This window comes from Etheostoma spectabile, unplaced genomic scaffold (assembly GCF_008692095.1).
Source record: "Etheostoma spectabile isolate EspeVRDwgs_2016 unplaced genomic scaffold, UIUC_Espe_1.0 scaffold394, whole genome shotgun sequence".
Classification (NCBI taxonomy): domain Eukaryota; kingdom Metazoa; phylum Chordata; class Actinopteri; order Perciformes; family Percidae; genus Etheostoma; species Etheostoma spectabile.
In genome coordinates, this window is record NW_022605599.1 from 745,452 (window position 1) to 768,597 (window position 23,146).

The 23,146-nt window shown below is 41.7% G+C and overlaps 1 protein-coding gene across 1 annotated transcript in view; it reads right to left on the reverse strand.

The window, feature by feature from the left end:
- pcxb (pyruvate carboxylase b) overlaps window positions 1–23,146 on the reverse strand; it is a 280,578-nt gene that overhangs the window by 225,492 nt on the left and 31,940 nt on the right. The window contains exons 9-10 of the mRNA XM_032511564.1: window positions 22,291–22,374; window positions 3,163–3,281 (exon numbers count right to left, since the gene is read on the reverse strand). Of these exons, the coding sequence (XP_032367455.1) occupies window positions 3,163–3,281; window positions 22,291–22,374 (203 nt within the window). The remainder of the gene's footprint in view (window positions 1–3,162; window positions 3,282–22,290; window positions 22,375–23,146) is intronic.

Consider the following 23,146-nt stretch of genomic DNA (forward strand, 5'->3'; position numbering starts at 1 on the left):
TGTCCAGACGTTTCACTCCGAGGCAACAATAGCAACTTGCTGGTGGCACTACAGGAAAAGTCAGGGGATCGTCAGATGCTCCATACTGCATTTGACTTAATCAAAGATGTCAATGTATTCCACTATAGACCAAAGTGGTGGACCAACTAACAGGAAAGAGGAAAAACAGAGAATGGCCAAGACTGAGAGAATTAATAAAGATAAAAGACAAAGAAGTCAAGGCAGCCAGGTTGGAGAAAGCAAGCAAATGGAACAGGGAAGGATTGATGAAAAGGGGATTAGGCAGGAGAGGTGAAGGAGGAGAGTTGGAGAATGGACAGCAAGTTAAAAAAAGTCTATTAGTAACACGAGCAAAAAATATCAGCCTGAAACGAACGCTGTGCAAATGAAAAGTGTGGCTTAAAACACCTGAAACTTTCAACATAACCTCAACTTTCCCTCTGTAATATGAGGATTTCTCTGCAGGATAAAGGAATAATAATACGTATTTCTATAGCGCCTTTCAAGAAACCCGAGGACACTTTACAGAATGACTGTGGCTAAGCTAAAGGAGGTTGTAGGCTGTGGTGAACAGGTAAAGTTTCAGGAGTTTTTTTTTTTTTTGGTGACCAGTGATGTAGCCTACCTGCAGGGAGGGGGTTCCAGAGGGATGGGGCTGCAACACTAAAGGTTCTGTCTCCAAAGGTACAGAGTGTGGTGGGGGGGTGGAGACCAGGCCAGCGTCTGAGGATGGCAGGTTTCGGCGTGGGGTGTATGGATGGAGGAAAAGGTGATAATATGACAAACTGGAGGGGATCTGTAAGCAGGGGCGTCGGACTGGGGGGGGAAAGGGGACTGAGGGGGGCCCAAAAAGATGCTAGAATGAATAGCTGTGGATGTGGGGAGGGGCCCATAGAAAAGACCTTCCTACAGGGCCCAGAAGTGTGCTACGCCCCTGCCTGGAATAATGACTGTCTGTCATCTTACTGTCTCACTAATAGCAGCACAGTGCGCCAGGGTAAGGCTGTGCCTGCGTGTGTGTCTGGGCAAAAGCTGTTTCACTGTAAGAAAAGCACATAAAGCAGAGGAGGAGAGATATAAAAGAACAAAAGGAGGGTAGGCTGAGGTGCTGGAGGTACAAATGGAAAGTCCAGATCCTTTCTATGTCATATTCCGCTCCAAAAATAAATCGAGCACGACAGCCTGCTGAGCTGCAACTAAATGAAAATATTAGTACGATACTGGCCGAGTTCTTCAGTGTCCTTTAGCCTCAAAATTAGCCCCTTTTCATTTTTAAATCTATTAAATATGACATTGCATTTGATAACAGTAATTCAAAAGAAAGGCAATTCTGCAAAATTTACACTGCAGATTTATCTGCTGCTGTGTGGAAATGAAATACAGGATTTATGAGAGTTAAATATCCCATCTTATTTCAACATTACTGCTTCCTAAAAAAGTACACAGCAGAAACTGGTCATTATGACTCAAGAATCATGTTGAAAAAAAAACTGAAATAAATGAACGAATGGAAGAGATTACATAGCATCATGTGAATAAAAGATGTACAGTAAACAGTAATAAAGTTATCCGTTATCATTCAGATGCCTCTGCTGTAAAGATAACCTAACACTGATGCAAACCATGAAGAGACTGTAGATGCAGATGTTCAAAATATCAAAAAATAAACTTAGCAAACATTTTGAAAAATAATAAGATATTTCAGGCCTCCATGTTACACAGGGTGTTTTGGTGAGTTTAAACTTCAGACACACCGGAACCTAAAACTCATTGCCCTTACACACCCACACAGGTGTTTTAAGATATTGAGGCTGATTAAAAGTTGGGTGGGGCTAAGCAGGGAATTCACTAAGGTGCGCCACTGACTCTTTATGGAATCATAAAGGTGAAATATGGCCTACCATAACAGGAGAAATAAAACTACCAGGAGAGTCAGAGAGGGTTTATTCATGCCCACACAGTCGGCTGAAGATGTCTAATCAGCCAAAGGAAGTGACCTTTAGGGGGTGCACTTTAGAGTAGCGGAGGGGCTTTAATCCACCAACAATTTAGTTAATAACATGTTTCCTTAACTGAGGTCCACTCTGGTTCCACTGACACCCTGAGTCATGACCAAGCATGTAGCAAGGGGGTGTTCACAGGTGCACATCATCCCATTAAACCAGAGAAACATGAACAACTACAGCCCTACAAAGAATAAATAAAAGACCTGAATTATTGATGACACATTAGTCTTTCAGATCACCGTTATTGAGTCAGAGTACCTAATGTATATTTTAACTGACAGGATTTACTTAAAAGTGGACAATGTGGATTTGAGTGAGTGGAAATAAAGACAAGAGAAATGAAAGAAGACAAATAAGTGTAATGAATGATAAAGACAGCCAGAGAGTACAGCTAACAAAGTTGTCAGTCATGTTTGGTTGCCATAGGAACAGGTCAAATCACCCCCACCTATTTGAGTTGCACTGAGTTTTGAGACTGTCACCCTAACTCATTTATAAATTCTGCAGGACATGTAATATGAATTAGTGTGATTGTAGTTTTCTGTGGGTACACACCTCAGTGCTGAACTAAGATGTATCGGCCTGGGTGTGACCGCAGGGCCTCTATACCTGTGTCTGATTGGGTGTTTATGTTGTGCGTGTGTGTGCGTGTGTGTGTGTGTGTGTGTGAGAGACCCATCTGTTTGAGCTGAGCACATCTCACAGGTTATCAGTGAAGCAGAAAGCTCTTCATATCTCTCATCCTCAGTCTCTTTCACCTTTCTCCTTCATTCCTTTTGTCTCTCTCCCTCATTCGAGCTTTTCTCTTTACTGAGCCCACCAGTTCGTGGTCTCCTCTCCTTACCAATCTCCCTCCCCTACACCCGTTTCCCTTGGTACTTGTTAGCTTTCCATCAATCCCTTCTTCTCTCTCCTTCCTCACCCTGCCCATTCTGCCTATGTTGTGCTTCGGTCTCACATACTTTAAAGAAGCCTCCACTCTTCTGGACCTACACCTCCTCCATTCCTCCAGCCTTCACGCTCTACTTCAGCATCTTTTCAGAGTGGGAACCATCTAACCTTGAAGCTGCACACCTGTCTGTGGACAGATGATCACACACGCACACCTTCCCCCCCTCCCAGCTGCCCACCTTCACCTGCAAACGTCTGGACTTACTCAGTGATTTCTTCGGTGACCGTGTGTTCAACCTGGAGTCGAGAGTTGACCTCGATGAAGTAGTGTTTGCCGTGTCTGTCGACCAGGAACTCCACGGTCCCTGCGTTCTCGTAGCCCACCTGCAGAAAAGAAGAAATGAAAATAAAACATGTGGAGAGGTTAGCTGTGTAAACAGTCGAGAGGGAACACTCACTCATCTTAATCAAGCACGAAACAGTAAGAACAAAAAAAACAGTCCTCTCTCTATGCAAATGTGCCTACATAAAATCAGGGAAAGTAAGCTTCATGTTTTATTTGTATAGAGGGAGGAGGGCATTTTTCTTAATTTTTCCTGCATAGCAATAATTACATCATTAATCAAGGGGGATTTTATAAAAGCTTGTCATCATAAAAGCATATTTTCACACTGCAATCAGAATCCCAATCAGTGTCAGGTTCAATTAATACACAGGAATTAGTCAGTGTTACTGGGGCTGATACAATAACACGTCCTTAAACTAGGTCAGACAGCACACACACACACACACACACACACACACACACACACACACACACACACACACACACACACACACACACACACACACACACACACACACACACACACACACACACACACACACACACACACACACACACACACACACACACACACACACACACACACACACACACACACACACCAAAGTTGGATTGATACACAACTAATTTGCGTTTGAACGGATCGCCAAACTGTGTGACACAATAATCTGCCAGATCTGCTGCTGTTTACCTTTTTCTTCTTCTCCTAGTCCATAGAAATAGCAAAGTGGGTAGCCGTTGCTCATTAGCGCCACCTCTGTTTAATAGAAGACTGCGTCTAGTGTTGCGACATGATGTCATATTTGCACACGCCAGCGCGGCTGCGGCTACTCTAAAAGGGCCTTCACAGTCTTAACCCTAGCCCAACACATATTCAATATATTTCAATGCATTTTTCTTTTCTGTCTGAAACAAAAACTTCTTCGATGTAGGACTTTCCTTAAGTCTTCCAAAGATTCTCTTCTTCCTGGAACAGTGATAAATATACCATTTAAAATGCTAAATACTGCTCATTATATCTTTTAAAACAATGTTTAACTACTTATTCTTTATTTACCAGGCAATAATCTCTGGCCCCCTGTTCAGACATTGTTTCTTTTCAACTCCGTGTACTCCTTTCAGTTTTAATTCTACATGTTCAGCATATACCGATGACTGGACATTTTAACTTTGAATCATGGCTATAACAGTGGGAGCTTGTATCTACATTTTTCATCCCCCTTCCCACATAGAGCTGCTGTTTAGGTGGAACTAAAAATCAGATGCAACACCTGCATACAGCAGTAGTTTGTGAAGACTAAGTTAAAAGAAAACTCAATATAAAATCATTGAGTGTAATTAGTTTGCTTTGCCAAGATTGGATCACACTGAAAGGTGTTTTTCTGTTAACAGACGTGCCGTTAGGAGTAAAACATGATGATTGTGAAGGAAATTAGGAGACCGAATTAGTTAGAAGACCGACACCAGTGCTTTCAATACTCATCCGTCAAAGCTCCACTTTGGCTCGTCTCCGCTCCAGTTTCATTTTGCCCAGTGGGAGCTGCAGCCAGAGTGTAATTGCTATATAAACGCCATATGAAGAAAATGTATCATTTCAAGACTAGGCTGGTTTACACAAATCTCACTGAGGATTTAAGCAAAGCAATGTAACTGGTGTTCCAACCCTTTTCACCAATTTAACCAATCATATCAGCTCAAGTTCCTTAGATCAGATATAGTCACATGTAGATTATTATCATCAAAGCATTGGAATAATAGTTGATGTGTCCCATTACAAGTGACAACAATATTGCTTTTATAAACATCAGAATGAAATTAGAGTTTAATCAGATGTGTAAAACACAAGCTGCACCACCGACATCTGAAACTAGCGGATGAACAGACAGCCGTGTGCTCCCGTTTCCTTCTCTTCCTCTCTAGTGTTTCTGTGAAGATCAGCCTGGGTTAACTACCAGGGGGAAGTGAATGATCCAGACCAATTCCTTCACGCCATTTCTCCAACAGCAAAATGCATCTTTAGTCTTTACCTGTTAAACAAGCCTAGTGCCTTCAGGTTCGCTTTTTGTTTGCAACATTTGGCGAGCAAAAATGTCAAGACAATCAAGTGGGCAGAGGAGAAGAGAGGGATGGCCCGAAGCTAGAACTGCAGCAATTAGACTTTGGCAACTAAACAAAGCACAACACCTCAGAAAGCTCCAAAATTGTTGGAGATGCAGATACAATGAAGACGCCATTACGCAGAACACAGGTATATAAACACATGTTTCGCCCAGGAAAGGTAACACCTGCTCAGAGACCTTGTCAGCCTCTTATTAAGCACATTACTGCTCTAATTAAGATGTGAGAAAAATTCATCTCAAGAGGAAATTAAACAAAAATCAAGAGCAGAGTACACACACCCACATTCAACACATGTATTAATATTCACTGTAACCTTGTTAAACATCATCTGTGTCAAAATATTCAGAGACACTCAGTCAGCAGTTTTTTTCTGCAGAGAGATTAGTCCCATTTATGGAGTCTGTTGAGACTCATTAGAGAGATACTGTGTGTGTGTGTGTGTGTGTGTGTGTGTGTGTGTGTGTGTGTGTGGAGGTGGTTTGGTGAGAGAGTTTGTGCTTTGTAACGCCAGCACTGAGAATGTACAGTGGTGTGTATGGTGCTTTGATGTGAAGGAAGAGACAGAGACGGATCGCTGGTACAGTACGGCACAGAGAAAGAAAGAGAGTGAGACAAAGTGCTTTAACACTCCATGAGTAGTGGGAGAAAAATGCAGAAAGGAGTATAGATGGATGGATGGAAGAAGGGAGGGAGTTAAAGATTGATGGATAGCTCAAATGGGGACACTTATGTGTGTTGTGTTCAGTGATAGAGAAGGAAGAGAACAAAGAGACGTACAGAGTGAAAGAGGATGAGATGGAGTAAATAAGGGAGGGAAAGAATAGCAGAGCGCTTCAATTCTCTCTCTCTCTCTTTCTTATGTGCATGTTGTTACAGGATGTCCAAATTCAATGAGGTGTCTTAGCAGGTTTTTGTTTTTTCCCCACTTTGGTCCACAGCGCCTCACTGTGTCGGAAAATTACTCAAAGCGTTCACAATAGTAGAAAAATGTTGGGGGAGATCAATCATCAAAACCATGGAGTAAAGCAGAGACACAAAGACCAGAAGCAGTGTGTTTCACCTCTTCGGCCACTGTGAGATGTGTGTGGTGAGTGTGTGTGTGTGTGTGTGTGTGTGTGTGGGGTGGTGTTGTGTGTGGGTGGTGTGGGTGGGGGTGTGCTCACCAAGCTGCCTGTAATCTAAAGGCTGAAAAAGCATTGTTGATGTCTAAGGCGAGAGCAGCATTCGTGAAGTAAAGGTGTGGAGAGAAACCGCTCAGTCCAGCAGCAAGTGGTCCACGTTAAGCAGAAGTAAAAAAATCACAAGCATCCAGGGACTAACAATTTGACTGCACAGGAGACGAGGGCTGCGTTTAAAAAACTTTAAACTACTTAATGAATTTATGTTAAAGCTTTAGTTTAAAGCTTTTTAATATTAATGAACGACCATTACATTCAAGCCATCGCCGAATGAGTTGATACAATGCTAATTAAGACTATCAGCTCCACACAACTATTTCTCAGTATGACAATGTTTAAAAAAAAAAAAAAAGTGTTGTCCGGCAATTTTCACGTGCAGAAAATTGAACAAATATATTTACCTCTTCTGAAGAGTCCATGTTTTTTTTTTAAATCCTCTGTGTACTCCTTTACTAGCAACTGGGTGAAGGTGGTGTGGGGGTGGTGCGCGAGCACGGAAGGCTTGTGTCATGCGGATGCACCGACAGATTAGTTGCCATTAATTAGATTTCCTCATGAGGGAGACAGAAACTATGCACTATAGCTTTAATGCCAAAGGACAAGAGTGCATGGGAGCTTCTAAGTGGACTTGCAGCACATTCAGCGCTGAGGGCTCCTTTACAATCGTCCTCTGTGACCCGGAAACTATTTTTCATAGCAGTTTCTCCTTTTTTTTGTATGAGAGCGTTGTGTGTGCGTAGTCATGTTTTCTGCAGGCACTGCACATTGTCTAATCGTTATCTTCCCTGCCTAAGCAGAGCGATGTTTGGGATTTGAGTTGCATAGACTCCTGTATGTGTGGGAACCAACGTGCTCCCCTTTGGCTTCTGGAGCCACGGCATCTTTGAATCAGCAGTTTGTGATTAGCCCTGATGTGTCTTGATTGAGTGCTGTGCATGTCCATAGTTAATGGTGCAGGATAAAGACACAGTAGGTAAAAGTACCATGTTCTCTTATTTCATTTTTAGATCATTTTGGCTGTGATAATTCATATGGCATAGGTTTTGGCAAGGGTGTGATTTTTTTATTTTGTAAATTAAACATCAGCTCCTTTAATAGGTTTAGAATAGACTGTAGCTGAACTACAGACATTCAGACCCTTAAAAGAGAATTTGGTCACTTCAACACTGTATCTGTTGTCTTGTAAATTTGGAGGTCGTCAGTGTAGAGAGAGAGAGACTAACCCCATATCTCTCTCTCTCGCTCTCTCTCTCTCTATTCTCTCTACTCTCTCTCTCTCTCTCTCTCTCTTTCCTCTCTCTCTCTCTCTCTCTCTCTCTCTCTCTCTCTCTCTCTCTCTCTCTCTCTCTCTCTCTCTCTCAAATAAACTAAACGTGGTTTTGTTCTGATAAGTAGTATACTTTAATTCCTGGGAAGTTTAACCCTTTTTTGTCTTTTCAAAGACACCAAATTGAACTCTAGAATTCTCTTTTGCATGGGAAAAAGACTGGAGACTGTCCACCATCTGGTGTGTTGGAGTCATGGCCAGCAGGAATGATTATGGCATCCGATAATACTATACTATACTCACATGCCCATTAGTAGATTAAAAGAGACAGGCTGGAAAAAACCTGAAGATACCCTGTAATGAACTTGCTGGGTTGCTTTACAGCACCCAAGCTACATATGATGAGGAAAAGCTTCTGGCATTGCCAAGGGGTGGAATGAGTAAAACACAGAAGGAGCCCAAAGGGAAACTGCACACAGTTCCAATGGGGAGGGGAGGAGTGCTGCCATCTTTATGACATCAACAGCATTCATGGCAAATGTGGCCTTCATTTTGACAACAGCAGCACTAACAGTCACTGCCATCAAATAGAGGCTGATCACACAGACTTGTCACTTTTTTGTATATAACACAATCTGAAAATGAAAAGCTGTTCAAAAGGTGCTACACACAGCAACTTTTAGGAGGCACATAGTCACATCACCCAGCAGTTATTACATAACTAGATCAGTGCGCTCCTCTCATCTAAACATCACGGCTGCGCCTTTCCTTCAACTGCAGCTCACTTCTTTCCTTTCTTTCATTTATTTCCGCTCTTGTGGGGATTGGGAGTTAATCTGGTGCCAAGATGTTCTGTAATCTGATTCAATTCCCTTTTCAGACCCGCAGCACACACACAACTCCCATCTGATTCACTGCCGATACAAGCGCAGAATAACACAAACACACAAATAGATCAGCTCCATTTCACTGGTGCCACCTCTCTAATCCTTTAGCTGCAGGGAGCTGCCAAGGCAGCGGTGCTCACACACACACACACACACACACGAAAAGGTACACAAAACACATGGTCATAATGAACATAATCGTGTAGACGCCCACACACACACACAAACATACACTCTGAGTGCCATATGCACCCACACGTTCACATTCATCCCCTGCTGTAATGGAAAGGAGCTTGACCAAAATCCCTCCATCCAATTACCAATTCATGTATGCAACCGTTCATTTCAGTTCTTCTCCGGGCTTTAAGTCCATCACTTATTTCTTTCTGCTTCAAATCATGCCTGTCCATACTCTCTTTTCTACCCTCTGTCTCTGTGATTAAGATTGAGGTCATCCTCCCTCCTTCTCCATATTCTGTTTTCCACACAATTTGTATGCTAAATAATTTGCTGCACAACATATGTGGTCATCAAATTTGTAATAGGAAAACAGACACACTGCAGGATAAGTACGAGGGAAACGGAGGCTTTCACGGATCTGAATGAGAGGGATAAAACAACAATACCCTGGCATTATTACTACTGTATTCTCATGGGAGAGGTTGTCTCACGAGCCTCCTGTAATTGGAAATTGGACATATGTCGTTAATTCTGGTGGAGTATTGAAATAAAAGACTCTGAACTGAATTGATACCTACATTACCCCATGCATAAGTGTTTACCGAGTGTGGTCATTAGTGTTATATAATGCATAGTTGACAGGTTCTCAATTTGGGACCGGAACACCCAAGCTTTGCTTAAAATGTGTCTGTGGTGTTGTGATATTTAAATTTGGGGGATCTAAGCTTTTCTTCATGCTGCTTGAGCTGAAATGTACAAGTACCTAAGCTAAAGCACACATACTAATATGATTGACACGTCTTATTGAAAGAATATATATATATATATATATATATATATATATATATATATATATATATATATATATATATATATATATATATATATATATATATGCGCAATTCTTATTTGTTCATCTATTTATATAGTTTATATTGTGTTTCGTTGTAAGTTATCATGTACAATGACAATAAAGGCTATCTATCTATCTATCTATCTATCTATCTATCTATCTATCTATCTATCTAGGTAGTTCCATCTGGACCAGGTCGGGGGATTGACTGAATGAGCAAGGCTGCCATCATGCCATTAAGCATGTCATGGTGCTTTGGTTGGACTCCATAAGCCCAGTGTCATAATGTTCACTCATCGCCTGAAAGTCAGAGGTTAGGGCTTAGGGCCCCTTTTTCTGGGGTTTTTGTTACACACTATTTCTTGGCATTTTAGCCCATTTTGTTTTAGGGGGACAGCTTAGACATGAGAGAGGGGGGGAGAAAGGGGAATTGACGTGCAGCAAAGGGTTGCAGGATGAAATTTAACCTGTGGCCGCTGCTGCAGGGACCGAGTCTCTGTACATGGGGCATACGGTCTACCCCCACTGGTGTATACCTAATGGTATTCTTAAGGGCACATCAGCAGTCAGACCTGGGTCACCACTGTAACCCTGACCACCCTGTGTAAACCTGCATGTCTATTCAGTGGTACATAAGGATGGACATAGTAAACCCTACCAGACCACTCGAAAAAGGTAAAATCCAATATTATACAAACAGCCATTCATTTCTCATGCACAGTCCCCCTGTTCACTGCTCTGATCCTCCAGTCTTTTTTCCTCTCTTCCTCTACGCAAATCAAAAACGGTTCCTTATGTCCCCACTGCCATCTCTCTGTATGTGGCAGCTCAACTTTCAACGCTCCCTCCTCTTGCTTCATTTTTTGTCAAGCCTTTAGAAAATAAGTCTTTTCATCTTTAAAAAAAATTAAGAAATGGAACTAAAAAAAAAAAAAAAAAAAAAAAAAAAATGGGTGTCAAGAGTGACTTTGGGCTAAAAGGTCACAGATGGACAGATGGCAGAACAGCAATGCACGGATGGGGCAGAGGGACAAGAAAAAGAAGAGGAGATGAAGGAAGGTGGATGGGGAATGGAGCAGATGGCTTGAAGGGAACAGAGACAAAGTAAAAGAAACTAGAGCAAAAGACTGAGAAAAAGACATTGAGATAAATTGAGAATGATCTTTTCAAAATCAAAGCACCTGTAGATTCCCAGTGAGAGAACCTGACAGGCTGTTAGCAACATGCCTGGGGAGGAAAAAGGACTGAAACATGTGATGTAAGAGTGATGAAAGGTAGGGCCACAAGAAGCAGCAGCACTGAAAGGTTTAAAGCTGCACAGATGAGGTCCTCAACGCGTGTAAAAGACTGCAGACACAGACAACAGTGGTAAGCAACAATAGCCCTCTTCAAACATGGAATATGTCACATTGGTGGCTTCATCTGGCTGTTTAAGGGATTCCCATTTGCTCACACAGATGGCACGGATGAAAGCAGAAGATATAGGAGGGAGGACCTTCTGATGATTACCATGGTTGTATAAGCGTGGTTTTTTTTATAAACTAATCTTACTTAAGGCATCAATCCCAACAACTTGGTACACTCACAGTATAACAGATATCATTAGAGTAACAGATATTACACCTCGCTCAAAATGATGGTTTGGATTTCTTGAAGTGGGGTTGTATTTGGTACTCAGTCAGAGTAAGTGTATTACCTACATTAGATGGCAGATGACACTCCCTTAGTTCCTAGTGTGTCATTGTGTGACTTTGGCAGGGTATATACAGGAATCCTAAAGTTAAATACTTTAAGACCCCTTCCATACAGTTAAGACCTCGTTGCCACATCAAGATTGCACCCCCTCCTTTGTCAGACCAGATGAGTGTTACATGTATGAAATTCACACTTTGACCCAAAACAGCCCAACATTTGAGCTGACGACGTCGTTGATCCCAACATGTTGGAAAAGGTGGATGCATTATTCGGCAGAACTGATTTAAGAGCTGCCCAGGTTTGCACCCCGTTATTTCAGCCAGAGAGACACATATGTTTAATTCACACTGTCAACACAGTGTGCCGGGTCTCAACTTGAATGGGCCATCTACTGTGGGTAATACAATGACTATATATATATATATATATGTACAATACCTCATACAACATCACTTTTAAAAAAGCTGAATCCTCCCTAATAAGGAAAACAGGACGTGTATATTGTCTCTCATTGTGCGTATTTAACTCTGGTGTTGCTACAACCTTTACTTTAATGTAACTGTATTGAATTTGGCCTGTTGCCGTGTTGAAAGTGTTACAGAAAGGTTACGGGCCGACCCAATGGGATTACGGGTGCGACTATTACATGACTGGGTGCTTAGACGCAAAACCGCATATTCAAAAATGGCATCGCAGTTATGTAATGAGATGCATGTCTGGCAGGGACTTTTTCCATTTCATATATTTATTATACAGGAAAGTTAAAAAAAAGTAACATTACATTACAATATAAAAACGGGCCTGACTCAGTTTAAAAACTGTTTTTCAGCAGGTTCCATAATAGCCAGAGGTTTACTTTTTCTACCTGAGAGTTGGTAGGATCTTTTTATTTTAACTCTAAACCTACAGTACATCTAAGAACTGATGTGTGTACTTTGAAGAGGGCTGCAATAAACCTTGGCATTGAGCATCGGACAAAAAGTGTATATGGCCATTCAAATTCATTTTAGATGCACTGATGGAGATCTGCAATAAAAAATGTGCGCTGCATTATTCCTGTGCTTTCAAGTAGCTATCTGTACGACAAGCAAATGAGCCATTCTGTGATGTGGCAGTCACCACAACAAGGATGTGGATGCAAAGTAAAAATACATTGATTAGTTGATTTCTCTCACATTACTGAGAGACCTGTGGAACCAAATGGAAGCTGCACGGCCATCAGCCAGCAGCGGAATGGGAGTTGTACATAGTCTGGAAGCAATGCAGCCATAAAGTGCACACACAGAAGCTGGAGAGATGGAGAGGGGGAGAAAGAGGAAAGGTAACACAGACAGAGTTTAAATCAATACAGCCACAGAAGACACCTAACAGGAATTTACAGTCCACATGTGGACACACAATTGTGGGCTCATAAAATCTGATGTTTACTATCAATTAATAAAAATAGAAAAAAGACACATCAAGTGCAAAGTGCAGCCATAACTTTAGATGTACTGAAGGGAAGACTCCTCCTGAAATGATGACACCGCGAGGTTCAGAGAAAGCTTCGTAGGCTCCTTCGCTGTCGGCAAGGCAACCCAAACGATCGCATTTCATGACACCGTCAAATAGGCTGCTATACGCTGAGAGCATAGTGTGAGTTTTCACATGTCATGACACGGTTTTATTTTCTCCACTTCTCCTTCACCTCTTTGGCCCCGTAACCTTTACCTGTCCACCTGTGTTTCATGTCTCTTTTATCTTCAAGTTTCTTTGGATTCCTGCAGAAATCTCAGTTCTTCAACTTTGACCTTTGATGAAATGTCACTTCCATGTATGACGGTGTAAAGAAACAAACAATTGTCATAAAAAAAACACATCGACTAACCTCCTGTTCAAAAGAAAAAATGGGGTCCGGTATATTTTGTTCATTGATTTTATATACTTCCCACTCCACTCTCAAATTCATCCAACAGACAACTCAAAAACTCTTACATGTCAAGATTAACAGCTTCAAAACTTCTGCTCCCTAACATCCATCTTTCATTCCCGTCTCTCTGTCTCTCTCTAGAGGTTTTAGGAGAGTCTGTTGGATCCTGTGGCCCTTTACTGAGGGTTTTCTTTGAAAAAGGCATTTAGATTCTGACACTGGGCATAAAGAAAGATTATATTGCTTTGGAAAAAAGAAAATCTCTTTTTACATCTCACTTATGCCAAAGAGCTTATAATTAGAAACTGTTCACTTGCGCCCTGCTACATTTAAGGCTTCCCCTCTCTCCACCTTTCCTCCCTGATCTTTTAGCCGTCTTTTCACCTCACCCACCCTCCCCTATCCTCCGCTCAGCCCTCAAATATATCTAATATAGGGAATTATTACTCAATCTAGGGGCGCTCTCTCTCCCTCGCTCCATCAACAGTTAATGGAAGCGTAATGAGCCTGTTGTCTATGAAATGCCTTATGATCCCAGTTGGACGGTCGTTACATTCCTATACACAAATATAAGCAATGACAAGACTCGCGTCCACAGACGAAGATTAATGGTTGCCTACATGCAGAGGTGTGTCTTCTAAATCAGACACACACACACGAGTAGTTAATTGGAGCCAAAATCAGGCCAAATGCTATTTTCCTTCCTACACTCCCGCCGTGGCTTCCTCACTCCCAGCATACCTCCCTCCATCTCACTACTTCCCCCATTACTCCACCCGCCCTCCTTTATCTCCCTGTTTCACTCCCTAGTTTCTCACTCCTTCCAAAAAGGTAGTCAGGGCAGAAATGGGTTTTCTACTTCACAAGACTGCAGTTGTGTGCACGTCTGCACACTGCTTGGTGTACGTGTGTGTCGGACTAGGATTTGGATCCAGTCTGGGTGAAAAACACCACGCTGCAGCATTTAACACGGCCGCAGGGAGGGAGGGAGGGAGGGAGGGAGGGATGGAGAGATGACAGGAGGGGCAACAAATACGACGGGGGATGACTGTGTTTGTTACTCATTGTGTGTGAAAATATAGTAAACTAAATATATAGTAAACTAAATATAAAGTACAAATATAGTAAAAATATAGTAAACTAGACTAAAATATAGTAAACTAAAAACACACACACACACAAACACACAAACACACACTCCCAGAAGAAGGGATAGTTTTTCTCATAATATGGGCATTTTAAAGCATTGTCAGTTTCCTTCACTCGGGCTTGGTGTGAGAACACAGAGCTGCACGTTGAGTCAAAACTCTAACTTTTTTTTGTCCTTTCATTTGAATTTTTCCATGGGGCAAATTATCTTCCTCATCAGAGGTTCCACTTTCTACTGCAGGCAGCAACACATTATTGCAACAAATCTTCTGCCCGCATTTCCCTTTTCTTTTTCCAGTCCTCAGGAGGGCAGAGTCCCGTTCAGACATACTGTCCCCCATTAGGATGCAACATAAGGAGGAACGTAGTGCAAAATGAGGCCTGACGGGGAAATCAACACCCAATGTGATGCTGATGATTTCATTACAAGCTGAAGCTCAATCTACAGTTATTGTTTATGGCTGGCATCAATGGAAAAAGTGCAGCTATAGAACAGCAGTAACAACTTTGCCAATATTTGCCACTGAGCCTCCCACCAGCAAACCAAAGTTTTCTGAACCCTTAAAACATTCTGAGTACCGAATCCTTACGTAACCAGCGTTTGTCTGCAGTAATGAATATGAATCCCATTTGTGGTGTTCCTGAAGTCAAAATGTGTGCTCTGAAAGGAGACTATAATAAGATGCAAACATAAAGCATAAAGAATACCTTTTTCTGCTGAAAGCACTTTGGTAATGTTGTGGTCTGAGTTTACAGCTCTCACCCGTACCACTCTTTAACCTGTTACTACAGCCATTTGACCCATGATTGACTTTAGGCCATTTTAGCTTTCCATTTAATGGGTAATTTAGACAATGTTGTCCAAATGATGTGTGTCTCTTTCTTTGGCATCTGATGCGTTTTGCTTGTTTAGATGCTCATTGTTGTGGGCGGGATGTTTTTATCTCACCAACTCTGTTTTATTACCTTTTTAAATGACATCAAAATGAAGGCCAACTTCTAACGAGCTGGTTTATTGTGCAGTTTGAGGACAGTTATCTGGCCTCTGTGCCAACTACTGCTGTGACCATATATTATTCATAAGCATGCACACTTCACGGTTCTTTAGTGCTATCGCTGCACAATGTGATACAGTGTCCAGGCTTGCTGCTCTCTCCCACCATTTTCTCCTCCGTTCTCCAATCCAACCTTCCACCTTTCCCTTAGCTCTAATTTCAGAAAGCCCAGTTTACTTCAATTTCCCCCCCAGCTGGCAAAAAAAAGAATGAAAGAAAAAAAAAAATCAATATCTCCCCTCTTTTGTCTTTTCCCTCACTTCGTGTTGTCTCAGTCCCTGCATCCTCTGACCACCTCGGTTTCTGTTTCCTCTTTCCCGAGTCTCCTCATTTCATTAACAGCAGGCTTGTTGTCTTCCTTTTCCTTCTCTGTATCCTCATCCCTCCATCCCCTTCCCTCTGCTTTGTGATTTATGTTGCGTTGCTTCCTCATCCTCCATCTATACCTCCATCTTTGCCTCCCTTCTAGACAGTCTCACATCGCTGCCTTTTCCTGCCTCAGGGATTCTATTCCCGCGAATGCGCCTCTTAAAATGCACACACATACTCCTTCATAATCAGCAATAAGAAAAACATTGTCCATTTCAATATCACACTTAGTCCTGGGCCTGAACAGACAAATACATGCAGTACAAACACAGGCATGAGGATTCTGCTGGCATGAGGATACAAGCCACGGATGCTCAAAATAGCACCCATCCAATCACAAGCGCCAATGTCACCCTGACATGCACGACTTCTGCACTACTTTATGCATCCTTGTCTACATTACACACACCATGGCAGAATCCATTTTTGCTTTCTGCAGACAATGGACCACCCACCCACAGCCCCAGAGTTCACACACACACACACACGCTAATGTATTATTTCCCAACCTGGAGGGCAAGATAACGGAGATTGGAGGAAACTATACTTTTACTTCACAAATCCCTGTACACACAAATGGCTCTAACTTTTAGATTTAGATAAATATGTGATTGTTTTACTTTTCAGCAGAAAAATGTATTTTATTTAAGTGTAGATTTAGACTATATATTGAGAATATTTATAATACCGCTATATATACACAATACCGCTTTAACTTTCCATCAGACAGCCCTTACCAATGGGGAACCGAAGCCGTTATATCCATCTATGCCATTTTCAACAACAACAAAAAACACACTCCTTTGGCAAAAATAGTATTTTTCACTTGCAGAACACGGGTGTTGCTGGTCAACAAATGACAAACTAAACCATAAAGGCAGCGTAAGGCGGCTAAAATACGCTTCACGTACGTGCCTGTCCTGGCTGCTTTCCAAACACCTACTATAGGTAATCCACCCACTATGGAGAAGTACCTTAAAATGTTCACATTTAGTCTTAGATGAAGATTTTTAATTTCACTACAAAAAAAAACTATCCACTTTGGCATTGTTGACCTTCCTATATTAAATGTAACTAAAGGAGTGTGAGGAAATAGGTGACACATGAGAGCAAATAAGTTGAGCAGAACAGCAGAAAAGAGGCAAAGTGTTTGGATACAAGTATTGGATATGAAATAGAGGGGCAGTGTACAAAGAAGAAGCCACAAAGGAAAAGAACATGTTGTTAAGATAAATAGAGAAAGACAAAAGCATGCAAGGCAGAACATAAATAAATAAATTAGAGAAAAGCAAACTGACAGACACATGAGCTCACTGGGAAAAAGAGTGGAACATTTTCGTCTACTTGCCCATTTCAAAATGCTGGTTTTCCTGATGTAATATTAAAATATGCTTTCAGGGCAAAAAGGGCTGCAAGTTTTAAAGTCTAAAATGAGAACACACACACACACACACACACACACACACACACACACACACACACACACACACACACACACACACACACACACACACACACACACACACACACACACACACACACACACACACACACACACACACACACACACACACACACACACACACACACACACACACACACACACACACAGTTTATGGGTCTGTAAGTAGTAATAATGTTTTACAGTACACTGACCACCTCAAGGGATCAGGAGTTCCCCCCCCCCCTCGTGTGTGTGCGCACATAACATGTCTGAGTGTGGCCGTGTCATCTGTGCACTCACTATCACCGAGGTGATTGACAGCAGAACTAATTCCCCGTTATCACCCTTGGTGGATTGGCAGATGCGTGTCTGCACACAAACAGAGCTTACAGAGGGACACCAAGCAAGAGGCCTGAACCACCACACAGGATGGTCTCAAAGAGATACATACTCGTCGGAAAGAAGCATCTGATGTCACAAAAACATGGTATGTGCCATTATTAAATAAAGGGGGAAGTCAGGCTGCAGACGCTGACACTTATCACTGAAACGCCAAACAGTCAAGACCACACAACCAGAAGAAAGACTCTCTCTCTCTCTAAGTTTCGATCAGACTGGACTTCCATATGCGGACATGTACTGCACTGTGCGATCTTACTTGCAAACAGAAATACACACAATTGCTTTGTTGAGAGTGCTGATGAGTTGCAGACATTTTTGTGCTTTTTGAGTAGCAGTTTATGAACAAATGATTTCTCCCCTTCTCTAAAATACTCAACCGCAAATGATGCCTCTCTTCAAATCATCTTACATACAGATTTCAAATCTGTCTCCCGTTGTGTCCACACACGCACGCGCTAATTAGAATTTTCGGCCCTCTTCCACTCCTCTTGCTTCACAAAAGTGTGAAAAAAGGAAAACGTGTTGTTTTCTGGCCCAGCTTCAAATGTTTGAGTCTGCTACTTTCTGCCAAAAAAAAAAAAAAGACAATTTACCTCTCTCCTCGCTACCCAAAGAAAACAAAACTAAGTGTAAAACGCAACAGTCTAAACTGCCAGCACTCCTCACTCCCCTATACAAGTTACCCAATTGAATACCAAATTACAGCTGCACAGTAACTCTGCCTCCTCCCTGTCTTAAGGTTAAACCGATAAATATGCCATGAAACAAAAATGGCAGACAGTAAAGCCTCGCTGACATTAAAGTCATCTATAAACACACACATTATCGTCTTTCATCTCACACACCCCGAGAGAGATGTTGAGCTAATTAGACAGAGTTCTGTTGCCCGCAGACATCTAAGGTGAGCTCACGTGCATGCTTAAGACACCAATAGTTAATGAGGTTTGTCTATTATATCAGCTAACAATAACAACCCTTCCAAAAACTGTTCAGTGCTATTCTCATGTTGATGCAACATCCTGTATCCACATGCTAAAAACTCTGCCGCCATTATGTGTCCAATTACTACAGAAAGGTGAATAAACACACATGATCTGACTGACACATATGCACAATGATTGGGGGCATGTAGAGGGCTACCTTTAGATTGTATGCACACAAAATCAATATTCAAAGAAATTACCACTGAAAATGTTGTGTTGAAAGCAAACAAGATTAAAAGAGAAAAAGCTGAGAAAAAAATAAATATCAAAACCGGGCAAGTGACTACTGGTATTACTAGTGTGGTTGGTCCCATGTAGGACCCCCCCCACCACCATACCTAGAGATTGACATGGGGTACTTTCCATAAAATCATCTCTTTATCAGGATGCATATCCAGGATTATGCCTAAATGCAGGTACTAAACTTCACTTTGGCATAAAAAAAGAAATGCTCACCAAGCAGAACAATGGCCCTCTGCTATTTGCAGCTCTATCTATTCCAGACTGGTGCAATCAAACCTTCTCAACCCACTGCAAACGCAAAAAACACCCCTTTAACTGCTCCAAAGCAACAAAGATATCAAAGATGTATTAAAAAGCACAAAGTATCATGTGTAGCACATCGATGAATGAGTAAGCAATGAAGAACCTAATCAATCAGTGGGCCAATCACTCACTGATTATGAAGACCTTACACTGCACCATTAATAAAACTGATGCGGATTGGCTAGAGAGTGCATGTGTTGGTTTAATTAAATGTCAGCCGTAGTGCTTTCCCCGAAGACACAAAGACTACAAAGCAAAGACATGGCAGACAGACAATCAGAGGGCTGAAGAGAGAGAAAAAATAAAAAAAAATATCCAAGTCAGCTTTTTGAGCAGCAGATGACACATAACAGCATAAAGGTTCATTTGACAACATAAAACCAAGAGCTGAAGTAACTTCCTTCAGCCATTAGTGTTGCCCCGGCAACACTGTTCTCTAGGACATTCTATCAGGAACAGCTGAGGCCTGCAGTGAGTTCAAAGCCTGCACCGTTTCTCTGAAAGTCTCAGATGGAGGCCGTCGATAATGGAAGACTGGCGAGATGACGATGGACAGAGTGCCAGCACGATATGGAGCCTCCATTAAGACCAGATAAGAGCCGAGAAATAGCTGGTGGGGGGGTAGGAGTAACATGTGGCTGTCATCTGGTGTATAGCAAGCAAATGCAGGAGAGACTGTGTGTGTGCACCTGCAGGTGTGTGTGATACAATAGCAGTTTAACGTCCGGAGCACTATGCCATCACAATCCAACGAGCTGCTGATTAAAATTAACAGTGTCTAATTACACAGCGCACATTAAAGTGGTGAGCACCTAGCTTTGAGTTGGAGTCTGGCCGGTAAACGGGCCATGTGAGTAACAGGTACCGGTTACAGTGTGTTAGTGTACACGTACCATCTCAGTTAGTTTCTATTCTATAAGGACCCCACAACATATTTAAAATAGATGCGGTTTTTATCCCGGCTCCAATATTAACAGGTTAGCCTGCACCCTGCCTGCGTGGCTCGCACGTCTCAGCCCAGCTCGCGTGCATACTAGAAAGAAGACCGACGGCAAAACAGAATAAGAAAAGATGTTTGTCATTTTAACACAAATGCATTTAATATATTACATTTTCTTTTGAACTCCTTTCTAAATTGATTACCAATTGGATTTTGATAAAAACAATAACATGGACTTTATAATCGCAGGAAAGGGAATTGAAATATAAAAATATATTGAAATAAGGGCAAAATGTAAAAACACAAAAATATTAACAAAATAAAGTTGAAGAACGCTATTATTTCATTTTATTAATGGGACACCAACGTGTAGAGCAGCGGCGCCGTGGGGACACCTTTCTGGTGTGCAAAGATACAGGAGACACCACACAGCCGCCATGCAACTAACAAGCAACAGCGGCATCAATATTTTGATATTTGCAAAAAATGAGCTTCCTTGTGTCTCTAGCTTGAACATTTTTGTTGTAGATTGAGCACACAGCCTTGACAAGAAATTAAATATGTTTATGAAAGCAATAAGGCCAAGTTTGTATGTATGAAACGTGAAGTAATCCCTAAAATCATCCTGCAAACAGTACGCGCTCTGACAGACAGCTGGTTGCAGTGTGACAGAGCTGAAACTCGTCCTTGTACTGAGTCAATCGAGGTCTTCTCAAGAATAGTAAGCAGGGGTGTGCATGAGCACGCATGCATGCTGTACGCTTATTGGTACCAGTCATCCACACACTGCAGCTTAAAGAGCGTCATCACTCTCCTGCTCCAAATGGAGAGGAAAGATGCAGAAAAAAGAGCTTTCAGCTCCTGCTGCTTTTAAAACGCACACAAGGAGACATGGTTTGTCACTTTAAGTGGACGAGCTGGTCTGATAACTGCAGAAAAAAAAGAATCAGTACTGAAGCAAGGTCACATCTTGAGTCTCACATAAAGTTTCTATCCCTCTCTCTCATTTAACCACATCAGTATCATCAAGGTCCTTTCTGTAGCAAATCACCATCCTTGTCTCCATCCTCCTCTTCTCACACTTCCCTCTCCACTTCTATCCATTCCTCAACTGGGCCATTACCTGAAAAGGCCATTACTTGAAATCTCCTCTGAGAGATGAGGCTTGACTTTTAAGTGATGCTGTCATAGTTGAGCCAACTTTTTGGCAACGCTTAAGCCAGACCAACTGTGATATGAATGATTTTAGAAGGCTAAATACAAGTGGAGCTTTCCCTTTGCAGGGATTGGGTTTGCATTTTTGTTCCTAGGCCAATAGTGCTCACTCGGTGACAATAATCATAAAATGAGCCTCGACAACTGCACTCAAAAACTGTTCAAACGCTCATTTCCAGAATTGCATTTACGGTCTGCATTGTTGACATCTATTTCCACCCATTTTCAAACTGCATTTTCATTTTCACAGTTTGGCACAGCACTAATGTCCCCCTCACTCGAATCACAGGTAGACAGCGCATTAAAATTCCTGGGACAAACTCCAGTTGTTTTGCAAACCCATTACAGACAGAAAAATGGATAGCATTAGGAATTTGCTCAGACTTGCTAAGTACAACCCAATGCTTGAGCGTCCTCGCCAGGAAAGCTTTTTCAGTTACAGAGAGCAATTTCTCCTCAAGTCTCCCAACTTATTTAACAAGTGGTCAGAACTGTTTAATACTGGAACTTCATACCTGCCTTGACAACTGAGTGGATTTACTGCTTCCTAGTGATTAAGCTGCCTGATCATGTCGCAGTCACATGAAGATTTACCTCCATTTTAATTCATGGCTATTTGTACATGTACGTTAATCATTAATGATTAAGTAGGGGTTCTGTCTTCAAACTTTTTCTTTTTTTCCCCATTCATCCAGGAGCATTTTCCCTGATGAAATAAAATGGTGTAGTTAATCTAAACCTTGGGGAAATCCCTGTATGACATCGACGTATAAAGGGGGGGAAGAAACGGCAAGAATCAAATGAGCTTTGTGGCTGACTGTTATTGGCTTCAACACAAAAAGAAACAGACGTACCAGTTTGGCGAGGTTGACGGCATCAGCGTGGAGTCGGTCTCTCAGATGAGGGTCCAGTTGGAAAGCAGGTGCAATCTCCACAACCTTCAAAACAATAGGATGTTACTGATAATGCCACCGCGACCACAGCACTATGAGAGAACAAATGCAGTAAACAGTCAAATTATATTTATATATTTCAACTCAAAAGGATCGACACCTCGGATCCTGCACCTCGAACGGCGTCATTAATTCATTTTGACACTTATGGTAGCATCAGCATAAAAACTAAAACATGTTGTCAGTTTTTATTCATTTAGGCTGACACTGAGGCTGGAAATGCACAAATCACATTGGAGGTTACTGCTGCTTTTGACACATCAAACCTCAAATCATATTAATGTGCGACGGCATGAACATTTTAATTTAAAATGCATCAACAGTGTTACCACAGTAGTTAGTCTGCAGAGTCAGGTGATGATTCTTTCTTGGTTGATCACTACGACGCTTTTCACATTACATGTAGTTACTTCACCTATTAATATAAAAGTAGTCGCAGTGCAGCTTTAAAGATGCACTCCCTCACTTGGCTATAGCAAACTATTCAAAATGTCTCCCAGTTCATAACAGTGCTATAGAATTAGTTGGCTTCTTATTAACATTTAGTAAAATACTGTACTATAACTTGTTTTCATTTTTTGATAGTATGTGTCACGTTAGCTTCAGCAAAACCGATTTGAAACCTTCCGTTTGGTCTCGCCACGGCTGCTGGGTGGGTGGAGTTCCTGTTGGAGGCTGATCGGTTTCATTTCACTGCATCAAACAAGTCAACCCATCCAAAAGAAATAATTGAATCCAGTTCCAGTTTTTTTTTTTT